Source organism: Hyaena hyaena, unplaced genomic scaffold, assembly GCF_003009895.1.
Source record: "Hyaena hyaena isolate Hyena2069 unplaced genomic scaffold, ASM300989v1 scaffold_757, whole genome shotgun sequence".
NCBI classification, from domain to species: domain Eukaryota; kingdom Metazoa; phylum Chordata; class Mammalia; order Carnivora; family Hyaenidae; genus Hyaena; species Hyaena hyaena.
Window position 1 is genome coordinate 750762 of NW_024081392.1, and position 15639 is coordinate 766400.

Consider the following 15639-nt stretch of genomic DNA (forward strand, 5'->3'; position numbering starts at 1 on the left):
TTGAGGATTTCTGGGAGATCAAGAAACTTTAGCAAAGTGGTGATCTTTATTGTTGTAAAATCTAAGTAAGAGGAAAATGAACCATTAGTTGAAATGTTAGATATTGATCTATTGAGAAATCTTAAAGTTATCTGCTGTTTAAAATTTTAAGATGTATAATCGGTTCTGTGATTCATGTTAAAATAATTCATTTACACTATGTGGAGAATCATTGGTACATTTCTTCAAATAATTGAACCAATTTAAGAGAAATACAGATAATAAGAGTAAAACATGATGTTGCATAAGAATGTGACACTGCACCATTTACATTGTGCTTTTGAAAATTATTTCATATGGTAAATTTTTAAAAATATATGGCATACAGTATTCTGGATTAATTGTAGTAAAAATTATCATTAGTTTAGTATCTGTACAAGTAATATTAAAGTTTGTGTAATCTTAAGACTGTTGTTTGAAGTTTATTATGTATACCTTGACCTGTAAAATTTATGTTTGATCCTGTAGAAGTTTTCCAGTCTTGCTGCTCTTCAAGGATGAATCCATCTGGTTTGAGTTGAAATGGCTCCAAGGTCCCTGACTTAACAAGCCTACCCCTTTTAATGCAGTTCTCCTTCTACTGTTAGTTGTTGTGCTAAAACAAACAAACAAACAGAAAACTGAGCTGCTTTTTCATTATTTGCCATTTTATAGTCCACTTATTTTATGCATTATAGAAAATCTGCTATTTATATTGTTAAATAAATTTTGTTATAATGCTCTTGTTCTGCTTGCTTGGCCTTCTTAATTTATGTACTATCAGAAAATATAATAAAACCATGCAAACATTACATTCTATTGAGTTGTAATCAAGTAAATTTTAAAGGGGAATAGTTCTTGCCTTTAGAAAGCTTCTAAAAAGAACATTTTGAGAAATTTATAGAACTTAAATAAGTATCATCTTGCCTGAAATTCCACCTTAATCCTAATAATCTCCATGAATTCACAACACAAAAATAAGAAAGCACTTCCAATGGTAATAAACAGGACATCCTAGATATCATGGTAGTGCCATTCTCTCTAATGTTTTATTTCAGAGACCATTAATTTAGGAGAATCTAGGTTCATAGTGATGCCATATTTAGTATAACCACATTGTCCTCTATGAACATAGCAAGAGTAACTACAGCCTTAGTCACCATATGTGCCAGGCACTGTGCTAACTGCATTAAATGTGTTCTATCATATATCAAGCCAGAGCACAGAAGTTGTGCTCTATGAACTTGGTATCTGGTATGGAAGAATGGAGAAAGTCCCTAGAATACAAAACTTACCACAAAACTGGATTTACAGAATAAACTTAAAAACCTGGCTCCTTCTTTGTTTCAGTATGTCCTCAAAACTTACTTTCAAGCAATTCAATTTATGACTCTGTTTCTGTTCATGGTATCATTTTCAATTGTTATTTTAGTTTTTAAATGGGACAACTATATACTGTTAAGGTTTTTTTTTATAGTATATGTTGAATAGGCTAAAAATTCCAATTAAACATATAATAGAATAATAGAGAGCTGTTGGTTGCTTTCTTTTTACGTTGAGTTAAAATTTAGTGTGGCCCATGACATAGAAATATTACAACATAAAGAAAATGGGATTTTTTTATAGCTCTTTATTTAATAATGTGGAGTAACCTAGTATCAGTTGATTTTTTTTTTTGTTTCTTTTGGTACTACCTGCTTAAAGAAAATATGAATCAGTTCTATATTAGATTTCTTTATTAAAAACAAATAAATGATTATGTTACACAAGTATGATTTGTTTTGTTTTCCAGGTGCAACAATAGAACACAGTGTATAGTAGTTACTGGGTCAGATGTATTTCCTGATCCATGTCCTGGAACATACAAATATCTTGAAGTCCAATATGAATGTGTCCCTTACAGTAAGTACGAAGTTTGTAGTTTTCACTTTCTCCAGCATTCCTCGTTGATGCTGAAAGACTACACATGTGAAAGAAACATATGTTTATGGCCTACAAAACCATTATGCATGCAGAGCACTAACAGACTCGGGCCTCCAATTAGCTTCATGAAGTGTGGAAGGAAGCCATAGTGTGATGCTGGCCAAGTGTCTGTCTGTGTTCTTAAGTGTTTGGCTTTTAAGACTAGTGTTTTTCCAGAAAACAAACTTGAATTAGCTATTCAGTAGGGCAGATAGAAATCTGTACTTTTGCCCAATACCAGTTGCTGACAAATTGGTTTGGCTCACAGTTTTCTAAAGAAGGAATTGACTTTGGTTTTAATCGTGAGCTACTTGAATGGCTACCTGCTGTCGTGGTAACTTCAGCGCCTGGTAAAAGCTACCATTGTAGTAACTGAGGCAAGTGCTTTCTTTCCTTTTTTGTTTCCTTGTCCTTATAGGAGCATTACTGTACCAAATTCAGTGTTGAAATCTTAACAGTAAATAAAATAGACATAACAAAACCTTGATTATACTTCTATTTTTATTTGACAACATCCATTAGATCCTGTAGAGGGACATTTAAAATTCAGTTGGAAATTTCATAAGTAGTCTTTAGCTAATGCTCTAATTCTGTGTAGTTTTCCTCCTAATTTCAGAATTCATACTGCTAAATTGTATTCTGTACTTTTAAATTCTGTACTAAAAATTGTATTTTTAGTAGAAAAAAGCATTTTAGACAACTTATAGTTTCAGTATACTACCTAATTTTCAGAGGCTAGTTTTTTTGATAGTGTTCTTGTCTTATTTACTTTTTAAACTGGAAAAAAAAAGAGGTGTCCTGTCACCGTGATTCATAGGTATTTGAATTGAAAGTTCTTTAGCAGCAGTTTTATTGATTTGAGATAGTTTTGTACACTTCTCTCCTTAAAAAAAAAAATAGATTTAAACTAAGTAATGAAATTGCTTTTTCCAGAACCTCAACAATTAGATCACTAGTTCTGATAGATTTATATGTCCAAACTATCAATATTTCTAAAACCAAAGGGCTGAATTCAGATGGATATAGAATGTCCAATATGGTAGTAATACATTCTTACACATCCTGTGAAGGCGCGGTCTCACTCTTCTCTGCCCACAGTTTTGATAAATTGGCTTTTTGTGGGTATCAGTTAAAGGCCAAACACAGATTATCTTTTATTTTCATCCCCGCTCTGTGTTCCTGTGTTACTGTGAAATGGATGCTTTTTATGTTTTCAGTATTTTCTATACCATTTGTAGGATTGGAAGCCTACTGAGTGCACTGATCTCTATACCATTTCTCTTATGGCTTACATAATCATTCTCCTGTGCCACTAGAGGAACACTGTATTCTTTTGAGCTAACCAAAATTTTGTTCCATAAAGTTGCTTTCATTTGAATTTATCATGGTTTCTGTCCTCAAATTAGAAAAGGAATACAGCATCCATTCCCAAACAGTGGAATCAGTCAGAGCTGCCAAGAATTGTCTTTCTGGAGCCAGTTCCTGTAACCTAGTCTATAGACCAAGAACAGTGTTAAGCAAATATTATTTTCAGAATCTTAAGTTATTTCTTGCGCTGTTTAAGAAAGGAAAATGTGGATGTCTTCTGGAACATCTAACTTTCAAAATTTTACTTTTTCAGTTCTCCAGAAGTATTGTATATTGTGCACTAAACTTGCAAATAGCTATGCTCAGAGAAGTATTTGTTCTTTATAGTTTTTATCCTTAAAAAAAAAAAAACCAGTAATTAATTTGCTGTTACCTTTCTAGATGTTTGCACGAATCAGAAATAAGTCTGGCTTTTTTTTTCAAATTATTCCATGTGAACGAATAGAATTCTAATTCCTATATACTGTACAGTAGTGACACACTATAAATTTCATGATTTTCACTAATAATAAAATTTAATGCAAAATATCTTTATTTTTTTAATGTTTTATTTTTTTCTGAGAGAGAGAGAGAGAGAGAGAGAGAGAGAGAGAGAGACAGCGTGAGCAGGGGAGGGTCAGAGAGAGAGGGAGATACAGAATCTGAAACAGGCTCCNGTGAGCAGGGGAGGGTCAGAGAGAGAGGGAGATACAGAATCTGAAACAGGCTCCAGGCTCTGAGCTGGCAGTCAGCACAGAGCCCGACACAGGGCTCGAACTCACGAACCGTGAGATCATGACCTGAGCCAAAGTTGGATGCTTAACTTACTGAGCCACCCAGGTGCCCCACAAAAGGTCTTTTTAGATTGTTTTCATCTTAGATAGGATTATGTTTTTCCTTACCTCTTTTCCCCATTTTCCTCTTCTTTCGTTTCTTTATGATTCTGTCTTAGCCATCTCTTACACTTTTATTTTTCACTTCTCCTTATTTTAATAGTGTTTTTGTACATTGTATCATCTGCATACCCCTTTTACACTTTATGTAGTTGATAAAAGTTGTCACTGTAATACATTTATTATATGTCATTTACCACCTGGCTTTATGCCAGTTTCTATCCAAACCAAATTCTCAAGGAGTTTACACATCCAAAACTATATCCTCCTATTTAAAAGAAATGTCCAGAAATTTCCCATGATTTTTGAAAATTTTATAATAAATTTACTCAACAGAGTTTATTAGAAATGATGTTGTTTGTTTTACTTTTTATTATGGACGGGCACATGTAATATTATATGTGACATTTATACCTGCCCAAGTAATGCCCGTGTCAAAAATGTGTATCCAGAGTATCCTATATCATTAGCAAAAATGTTAGTATTGAATATGTGTGTGTGTAAAGGAAGTCCTAAGGATCTTGTAGGATAAAAGAGAATAATTATTAGACTTTCATATTTTACAGTCAAGATTTGGTCTCAGTTTTGTGCCTTCTTTAAATTACCATCAAATTATATAATTTATGCCATAATTTTAGCTATAAGTTTTCTTTATTGGGGGACTAACTATTGATTAAATATTTTTAGTGAATAAATGTGAGATTATTCAAAATGAAATAGTGTGTCACTTCAAGTACATAGTATGTAGGCTTAAGTTTGTTTGGGTCAATTTTGTGTCTTGCATATCCATGTACTCCTCCACATGTATTTATGTTTGGTCTATAGAATAGTAAATTTATTGTTATGAATTAATTCATACAGTCTTGTAAGAGAAGTTGCAATATACATTTGGCATGTGATGAAGAATGCTGATTTCATTAATTTTATTGTATTTTTATATTCTTCTGGGTTGATGGAGTTTTAGCTGGTTTGACAGATAACCTATCCGTCCTTTTGAGTTTTCATAAAAATCATACTATAAAGACTTGTTTTCAATATCCATATATTATGTGATTCATCAGTCATCAAAAGTTTCTAAAATTAATTTTACATTTGGATGTTACTTCTGTTTTCATTAGAACTATAAATTATATACAATTTATATACATTTTATTCTCTAATATAAGTGATAATCAGTTAATGCACAAAGGAAGAATTCCCTATTTACTATTTTGCTAACTAAATGCACTGTCATTTTAGTGTATTACATAATAAAGCCTGGCCATTTTCAACTAATAGAAAACAAATATACTTTATAAATTCGTCATTGAACTTGTTTTAAGTTCTGTTCAAAATATGTAACATATTTTAAAATGTATTATTCCCATCCTTTACATTTACTTGATTTACTCAGTAAAATCATCCTTTCCTGAAAAAAAAAAAAATACAGCTGTATATAAATAAAGACTGAGAAGTCACAACACTAATTTCTCTTATCCTCATTTTCCTACCATGCCCTTCCATTATTGATTCTAAGCAAGTATAACATTGCTCTTCATTGAGGAGTAATTTTAGGACTAGTGGTTTATAAAAGAAAACTGTTTCTTATCAGTAACACTGAACTTATTATTACCTGATATAGTCAGAATTACACATGATAGAGCAAGTATGTTTCCTGAAAGTGGTTAAATAGACCAAGTCGGTTGGGAAGGTGGTAGCTTAATGCAGAAAGTTACATGCTATTCCTATGGCAAAAATATTTGTCTGATATTTCTCTCTAAGGTATTTCAGGAGGTCAGTATTTAATCTTGATGAATTATTATAATTTTTAAAAATTAATCAACCTAAGACATCTTAATGAAATGTGCAACTACAGTATCTTTGAGTAATCAATTTGGAGATGGAGTATTAGCACACCCTAATGCATTTTAATAAGGAAAGAGGGAGAATCACAGACATTAATCTGATCACTTTATGAAATTCAGGCAACATACTTCAAAGCATACATACAGTCTAAAGTAGTGTTTTATGGATTGTTATTATTAGAATTCTATTTACCAGGAAGAATCTTATATAGCAACCTTCCTAACTGTATAATCCGTTTCTTTAGACTTCTTGGAGGGAGGATTTTTTCTCTATAACTGTACTAATCAGGTTTGTTTTATGAAAGCATTTACCTTTTATGGGGTCTGTGGAGTCAAGGTATTTGCTTTGAATGCTCAGTATGATTGTTGCTGCATGCTAGCTTGCTTTCTGTGTAAATTGATGATGGTGGACGATGTCGTAATAAGCTAACCATAATTCTTTCTTCCTTTTTCTCCTTGCCTACTCTGCTTGCTTTTTCCTTGTATGTATTTTGCTTACTTTTTTAAAAAATAGACTTAATATTACAAGTTTGAGTTATGTGATATAGAGAATTTAATACGAATTTTACAATATACAAATATATAAATTTAAATAATATATTTACTAATTCTTAGTGGGGAAGAAAAGCACTATGTTACCCCACCCTTCAAAATCCTTATTGGGGTAGCAGGAGAGATTTATATATTCTGAAAAGGAGGCATTTTTTCTTATAATTAAGATGGATTTTTTAGAAATGGAAGATAATAAAAAATTGAAATGTACTATCGTGCATAATTATATATATTTCTTAAAACATAAATATCTTTGAAAAGAATGTTAAAATAGAACTATATCAGTATTCGTTAAATTTGACCCAAGCTCCAAAATTGAGTTATTTTTGTAAATATATTTTCCTGTTGTTACACTTAACCTGTTTTTATCAGTTTAATAATGAGTTCATATGATAGATGGGGATGATACACCTGTGCATGCATTTGTGCCTGTAGCATACATATATAAAATAAAACTTGGTAAAATTGCTGAGTGACTTGGAAAGGCAAGAGTATGTATACCATGCATTAGTGAAGAGTTTCATAATTTATTCAGGTACCCTAAGTGAAGCAACATGCCAACATATTTGTATTGCCTCCTTAATCTACTAAAGTGATTGATCCATGTTCTTTTATGTAACTGTAGAATCTTTCTCCTGCTAGGTTTTCCTGTTGTGTGTTTCTCTTTATCCAAAGTAGTACAGCTCTTATTCTTCCTATATTTAGCATCTATTACGAATTCAGTCTTAGACTATTAGTCAATTTATTTTAATCTTTTTTCTTTTTTCCTTGCACTTTTTTTTTTGTTTTTCTTCCGATGCTTAAAATAGAAGTGGAGCAAAAAGGTAAATAACGTATACAGTCTGAACCCCAGCTCCCTGTTATGTGCCTTATGGATGTTACCTCCTCCCTTCCCTCCCCCCCACAACACTCCTGACATTAAAATAATCAGCAGGATCTCATAAATGCACCTCATAAAGAAGTCAATTGTTTACAGTGAAATTATATGACTGCTAAATCTGGTGATGGGGTAAAAATTCTGAAGTCGGCGAGGGGGAGCTGCTCCTTTCTGTGTTTCTTTTTCTGACACCTTTGGATATTTTATTATTAACGTGTCATCTTGCCTGGCTTCCAGAACCCTCTCCATAGCATGCCATGGTTCCAGGGTCTCCTGGTTGTTTCATCTCTGCTTTCCTTGTATTTACTTTTCTCTGTTCCTAATTACATTTTCTGAATATTTATGTTTCTTCAATTGAAGAACCTTTTTTTTTTTCAGTCTAACTTTATAAAAGTTCTGAATAAGCCTTCATATTGGGCTTTTGTTTTAGTTGCTTTATGTTGGTGTTTTGCTTTTGAGGGTTTATAAGTAGGCTGGGAGGGAGACTACAAAGCTGGGACTAAAAGTATTTTGTACACTGTTAGGCACAAAGCGTTCAGTTTTATAGTATATATTACCAAATCAAAAACTTGGAAACATAGCAAAAATGCACATTGTCAGCTCAGTTATGAATGATCTTAAAGCTTAGGTTTGCACTTATGAAAATAAACCCCAGCCACTTTGTATGCTAGTACATTGGTTATGGTAACTTGAAAAAAGAAACCTGGTATTTGTTTTAAGTATAAATTTTAGGGAAAATCGAATGTTAATAAAACAATTTTTTTCTCTTTTCATTTATCATCATTAAAACTTGCAGTTGCCCATTTAATTTTTTAACTTGGCTTAATTGTTGTCTTTTCTCTGTGACTGTTAGTATTTGTGTGCCCTGGGACCTTGAAAGCAATTGTGGATTCACCATGTATATATGAAGCTGAACAAAAGGCAGGTGCCTGGTGCAAGGACCCTCTTCAGGCTGCAGATAAAATTTATTTCATGCCCTGGACTCCCTATCGTACTGATACTTTAATAGAATATGCTTCTTTAGAAGATTTCCAAAATAGTCGCCAAACAACAACATACAAACTTCCAAATCGAGTAGATGGTACTGGATTTGTGGTATATGATGGTGCTGTCTTCTTTAACAAAGAGAGAACAAGGAACATTGTGAAATTTGACTTGAGGACTAGAATTAAGAGTGGCGAGGCCATAATTAACTATGCCAACTATCATGATACCTCACCATATAGATGGGGAGGAAAGACTGATATCGACCTAGCAGTTGACGAAAACGGCTTATGGGTCATTTATGCCACTGAACAGAACAATGGAATGATAGTTATTAGCCAACTAAATCCATACACTCTTCGATTTGAAGCAACGTGGGAGACTGTGTATGACAAACGTGCGGCATCAAATGCTTTTATGATTTGCGGAGTCCTCTATGTGGTCAGGTCAGTTTATCAAGACAATGAGAGTGAAACAGGCAAGAATGCAATTGATTATATTTACAATACTCGACTGAACCGAGGAGAATATGTAGATGTTCCTTTCCCCAACCAATACCAGTATATTGCTGCAGTGGATTACAATCCTAGAGATAATCAACTCTACGTGTGGAACAATAACTTCATTTTACGATATTCTCTGGAGTTTGGTCCACCGGATCCTGCCCAAGGTAAGAATGTTTGCTTGCTAATGCTGATGTCTTCATGAATAGCTTCCTTTTAAAAGATTTAGAAGGGTTTTTTTTTTTCCCTGTCAGTTTTCTTCCCCTTTTCATGGTTAAAGCCCAAAGGAAAATGCTGTGGTATTTCATGTTGGCATATAGTGTGTACATTTTAGCCTTATTTTGGCCCATTTTCTTTTTTTGGATTTTTTCATTTAAATGTTGACTTCAAAAAATTGTAGCATCATTAGTTTAGTTTTTCATTGCTAAGAATATAATACTGGTTACAAACCTGTTAGCTTTGTGTTCTTTTTTTCCCTACCTGACTTCTGAATTGATTACAATCTATGAGCAGACCTTTTAACTTCTTGGCGCCAGTGGTTAAGGGAAATGTGTGTTAGGAAGTCCCAGGAGATTTGCCAGGCTTGATGTACAATGTCAGGCATAAGTGTTCTGAAGTTCTGGTATCTGCTGTCTGAGTAGGAAAGGGAATCATCCAATATCTTCCTAGTAGAATCACAGATTTTTATTTACTGATAAATTAGTGATGGTTTTAAGTAAATATTTCTGTGACTTTAACTGTCACACATAGACTAAGCATTAAATGATCCCGTGGAAATTTATGAAGATGGATAAGCTAACATTTTCAATTTGTGTTCTCTTTAGGTACTTTATGGAGGATCATTACTTTAGAAAATAGTGTAAAATCTTTGGAAATATACGTTAGTTGATCAAGTATATTCAGTTCTGTGGAAAATAATTTTTGAGGGTAATTTAAATGAATATTTCATTAAAACCAGGTTACCTCATACTCATGATAAAAGTAACAAATTCATATACTATTATAAATCTTGCATTATGTCTTTTCTATTTGAAGAATAGTATTTGTATTTTAAAGCTGATTATTTCAATTTACTGAGTTAATGAGAATGTTCAAATTGTTGAGTCACAAATTTTAGGAGGCAGAGCTTTTTTTGGAAATTTGAGGTGACTAAATCAAGCTCTTCAACGAGGTGGAAAAGAAATTAGTATCTTTTTCTGTTAAAGCAGTGTATACACATCCACAGACTTAATAACATGTACCTGTTCATATTTTCAAGATATATCATGACTGAGTTCTAAATATTCTAATAGGGTCAAGACCATAAGAACAGAAGCCACAGCTTTTTGTAGTTGAAATTCTAATTTGAATCTTTCTAGTATATCAAAAATATGTGTTTTTTTGTTTAAAAAGTAAGAGAATGATAACATACTGACTTAATGCAAGGCCCATTAGTCTAATCCATGCATGTCTGGAATTATTTCACTTAAAGTTAAACTAGTAATGTCTATTGTTAAATTTTCAAAAACTACATCTTTAATGGCATAAAAATCTTTATTGATAATATCGTAGAATCATTCACTTTTAAATTTAGACATATCTCTTTTCCCATTGGACCAGTAATTTGGAATGTTGCCTGTGTCTCAGCTGTCTAGTTACCATCTTTCCCCTTTATCCTATAGGTTTGTTGAAGGCAAACTTCTGACATTGACAAAATTTGACATTGTCTATTTTTTCTAACCTTTGTTACTCTCACGGCAGTTCCATTTGTTTTGGGCAGTAATATATCTCTTCCCCTCTATTAGGAAAAAGAGAAATAAATACTTTTAGAAATGCAAATTCATAATCCGGCAACAACTAAAGGAATATGAATAAATTGAGTACAGGTTCAGTTCAACAAAGAATCATTGCCCCGTCTACTGGTCACAAAGTATTTCATGAATACAAGATGAGTAATAATGTCATTTTGCACATGTGGCTTATTTTCTGGTAAATAATTTGATCCATTTGAGATGAAAACAGCTGTCATAATTTAGATAGTTTTGAAAAGAGTGGTTGTCCTCTTTGAAAATGAGAAACTTGGACATATTTGGTAGTTGTGTTCCTATAACTGTACTTTGTTATCCAGTGTATTTAGGCATCTTAAATACTACCAGAAAGTGAAAATTCATATTGAACTCTTATTAAGCCCTCAGTGGTAAAAAAACAAAAGTTTTATATGACCTAAATTTCTCTTGCTGCTGTTGAAACCATATTATATTCTCTTCTCTCTCCCTTATAATTTATCTTCATGTGCTTTTAGAGACTGCAGTCTCTCTCATCCAAGATGTGTGCTGATATCTATATGCATGCAGATGGGGCCTTGCAGAACTATTCTGGCCCATCAATTTAGGTCAAATTAATAAGCCACTGTCAGCTTTTAAGAAGCAAATCCACAAAACTGATAGGACAGAGCAGTCAGAGAATTCAGGTCTTCACCTGTCATAAAGCAATGATTGACTGGTTTGGCTATAATTTAAAGTCTTACATACTGGCTTTGCTGTCATGTATGTTACCAAGGTATATATACATTAGCACATAAAATGGTAAAATTACCATTCCTTTCGTTTTTTGTTGTGGACTGTTTCATAGTGTATTAGCGTCAATACTTTTTCCCATTTATAAAACCCAAGCCTTTTCATTCCTAACAGGGCAAGTATATTTTTTCCTTACCCTAATCATGGTTTTCAAATACATCTTGTTTTTCCTTTGAATTTTTAGCCTTACATGATCTCTGTATAGTTCATTCACTCCATTTCTCTAAACTAGGTCTGTTTTTCCTTGTACCTTCTCCCTTTCTAGAGTGGGCTTCGGAAAAACGTTTTCAGTCTTTTTTTATAATGTCTTTTATATTTCTTCATCAGACTTGCTTTATATTTACTTTGTCTGCAAATTTGATATTCCAAATATTATTGAAAAAATATTGTGTCTTGGGTTTTGAAAGTTCCTGAATGTTTGTCTTAGAGTAATTATGAAGTATGACACTTGTTTTTTTTAATTTGTTTAATGTTTTATTTATTTCTGAGAGAGAGAGAGAGAGATTGACAGCGTGAGCAGAGGAAGGTCAGAGAGAGAGGGAGACAAAGAATCCGAAGACAGGCTCCAGCCTCTGAGCTGTCAGCACAGAGCCGGACGCGGGGCTCAAACCCACGAACCATGGTATCATCATGACCTGAGCCGAAGTTGGACCTTAACTGACTGAGCCACCCAGGTGCCCTTGAAGTATGATACTTCAATAATAGCAGAAAAAAAATTTATTAAGAGAACTGGTTAGGTTTATTTATTTAGAAAGTGTCTAGCTCAGAATCCATATTTCTTGAAACATCTTTCCATTAATCATTATTGCTCAATAAAAGGCGATCATTACTTTTAGACATTGAATAAAAGTAAATTTAATGAATACACAGTTTTGGGGCACCTGGGTGGCTCAGTCGGTTAAGCGTCCGACTTCGGCTCAGGTCATGATCTCTTGGTTCGTGGGTTCGAGCCCCACATCGGGCTCTGTGCTGACTGCCATCTCAGAGCCTGGACCCTATTTCAGATTCTGTTTCTTCCTCTCTCTGACCCTCCCCTGTTCATGCTGTCTCTCTCTCTCTCTCTCGGAAATAAATAAAACATAAAAAAAAAAAAATAAGGCATACACAGTTTTGCCTTTCCAGGCTATGGACTCACTGTAATAACTGGAGTTCATTGAGTGAACAGTGAGTGAGTTCTTGGACCTGGATGAGGAAAGTGCAACCCTTAGCATAAATAGTAAACTGCAGTTATTAAACACCATCATGGTAAACAGATGCATTCTGTATGTGTTTGTTGAAATTTTCATCAGTAGTTCTTAAATGTGTTCATTAGCATTTTCTTAGCACTGTTTCTACGTCTCTGTACTCATGATAAGGGTAGGCAGAATGCTGGGTCATTTAATCCAGGTGTTTGACACAACACCCTGGTAACTCTGGGACAGACCTTTGTAAAGTAAGACTAGATTTGAGAGAAAATTCTATTGTGGGTTGTGTTTTCTGTTACCATTTATAGGATACTCTTGGGTATTGAATCTTTTGCCATGTAAGTTTCATTATGAAACTTTTAATCATTTGTTGCTCTAGTGTTTTATGTTATCTTTCCACATGTTGTCTTGTTTTAGAGATTTACACAGAAAAGACTCAGGTAAATGCTCTAAAATAAGGGCAAAATGTTTTGGGGGATGCCATACTTCTCCAGAGTCTATGAGAATCTTTTATGTAGAAAAGTAAGATCATAACATTTCAGAATATAGGTGACCCTAAACAAATTGCCTAACCTTCTCCATGCCTCAAGTTCCTCATCTGTAAAAGGAAGATAACCATAGTGCCTACTTCACAAGGTTGTGGCAAGGATTGAATAAGATGATCCGATGATCCATGAACAGTGATTAGCATAGCATCTGGCACATAAATGCTGAATCAATGTAGGCTTTTATCATTATCAGACGCCCTGTTGGGACCTGTCTTCACTTCTGGAAGAAATACTAATTTTTATAAATGACCTCTGCATTTATAGCTTTGTCATTAGAAAAAATTGCTTTCCTTAAAGGTGCTAAACTTCAGCCTTGCAAATTTCTGGAGATTCTAATAGTCTTTATGAAGGGTTTAATCTTGGCACATACAAGTTTACTTTTGTGTTTGTCCCAGTATTTCATTGATTTATCTTTGAAGAATGTGTTGATTCCCTCTAAACTTTTGATGAACAAAAGGTGAAAATGTATGAAATTTATTCTCAAAAACACATTGCGTGTTGCATGAAATGCTGTGCACTTACTAGAGGTCATTTTAGTACCTACCTTGACTCAGTTTTTATGGATCTTTCCCGAATGCTTAGCTAACGGATCACTAATTGCAGTATTGTTAATACATACTTCAGTGATTAACTATGTACTAATTAATGCAGTGTCAAGAGATAACATAAGATGGTGTGCACAAAACCATTTTGCTCTGCCCTTTTCTTTTTGCTCTGATTCCCCACTACTCTTTAAGATTTGATTCAGAGGCCATCTTTTGACACTTCTGTGAAAGATTGTGATGCTTTTGACAAATGTTAATTGAGAAAGCACTGAAAGCCTGGCTGCATTGTAATCAAAAGAAAATTACAGAGGTTTAACAAGATGTCAGGCAAGTGCTTTACAGAAAAAGATAGACAGGTTTGAATAGGTTTCTGCAGCAGCTGGCTAGACATGATGTTTGACTAATGTACACAGGCATCTCTCATATGGTCAATAAATTATGCCCTGGAAATAAAACACATGATTAAGAAGTTTCTCTAGAGATAGAAGGAAAAAAGATGTAGAGAGTGTGCAGTATGCATTTATTCACAACAAGAAGTTCCTCACTCCTAAAGAACTAAAACGAATGTACACTACTTTTTGTAATAAACTTAGGGTACTCTGTCAGTAATGGCAGGATTATATAATGTCAGTAATGGCAGGATTATATGAACAACTATTTATGGACCGCAGCTTAAAATAGTAAACATATTAGTGATTATATAAACTTGTTTTCTAAGTTCTAAAGTTCTGGTTTGTTCGTTACATTATAGAAAAAGCATAAAATAAGTTAATGTTTTATAAGAGTATTTGAAAAATAGTTATTTTTAATTTGCTGTACTCGAATCTGTTACATTTACAGCATCGTGTGGATAAGGTTTTAAAAGCCAGTAATCTAACATAGCAATGAGAAACAGTGAAATCTGGCCATGTGTAGCAACATGGATGGACCTTGAGGGTGTTATGCTTAGCGAAATAAGTCAGGCAGAGAAGGACAAATATCATATGTTTGCACGTATAGGAGGATTAGGAGGAACTTAACTGAGGACCATGGGGGAGAAGAAGGGGGGAAATGGTGGGGGAAAGGGAGAGAGGCAAGCCATGAGAGACTCTTGAATCCTGACAGACAAACTGAGGACTGATGGATGTGGGAGGCCGGGGGGAGATGGGCATGGAGGAGGGGACTTGTGGGGATGAGCACTGGGTATTATATGGAAACCAACTTGACAATAAACTATTTGTAAGAAAAAAAAATAAATAAATAAAAGCCAGTAATCTAGAAGTGTTGATAAAACTTTAGTGTAATCACCTAATAGATTTTATTTTTATCAATGTTTATTTATTTTTGAGAGAGAGGGAGACAGAGCACGAGTAGGGGAGGGGCAGAGTGAGAGGCAGACACAGAATCCGAAGCAGACTCCAGGCTCTGAGCTGTAAGCACAGAGCCCGACAGTGGGCTCGAACTCACAGATGGGGAGATCATGCCCTGAGCTGAAGTCGGATGCTTAACTGACTGAGCCACCCAGCCGCCCCCTAATAGATTTTAAATGATAGCATTAAAGTTTTACTAACAGAATTTTAGTCGTTTAAACTAATTAAATGGTAGTTAATGAAGGAAACATTAAGCTCCATTATTTTTTTCTAACCTGGTGAATTTAACAGTTTGAAAGTAATGCTAGATGTCAACCTTTTAAAATAATGTCTTTTTAAATTTATATTTTAAGATGTGTATCTGTAGTTCCATTTATATTGTTTGTTAAACTCAGTAAGATGATGTAGGGTTGTTTTCAAATTAGGCATGTTTTGATCTGTTACCCTGATAAGAGATTGCATTATAACCTGTGACCAG

General features: G+C 33.8%; 1 protein-coding gene across 7 annotated transcripts in view; it reads left to right on the forward strand.

The window, feature by feature from the left end:
* Window positions 1-15639, forward strand: part of ADGRL2 (adhesion G protein-coupled receptor L2) — a 189021-nt gene that overhangs the window by 131238 nt on the left and 42144 nt on the right. For all 7 annotated transcript variants that reach the window (XM_039218413.1, XM_039218406.1, XM_039218409.1 and 4 more), the window contains exons 4-5: window positions 1811-1920; window positions 8347-9147. In XM_039218413.1, the coding sequence (XP_039074344.1) occupies window positions 1811-1920; window positions 8347-9147 (911 nt within the window). The remainder of the gene's footprint in view (window positions 1-1810; window positions 1921-8346; window positions 9148-15639) is intronic.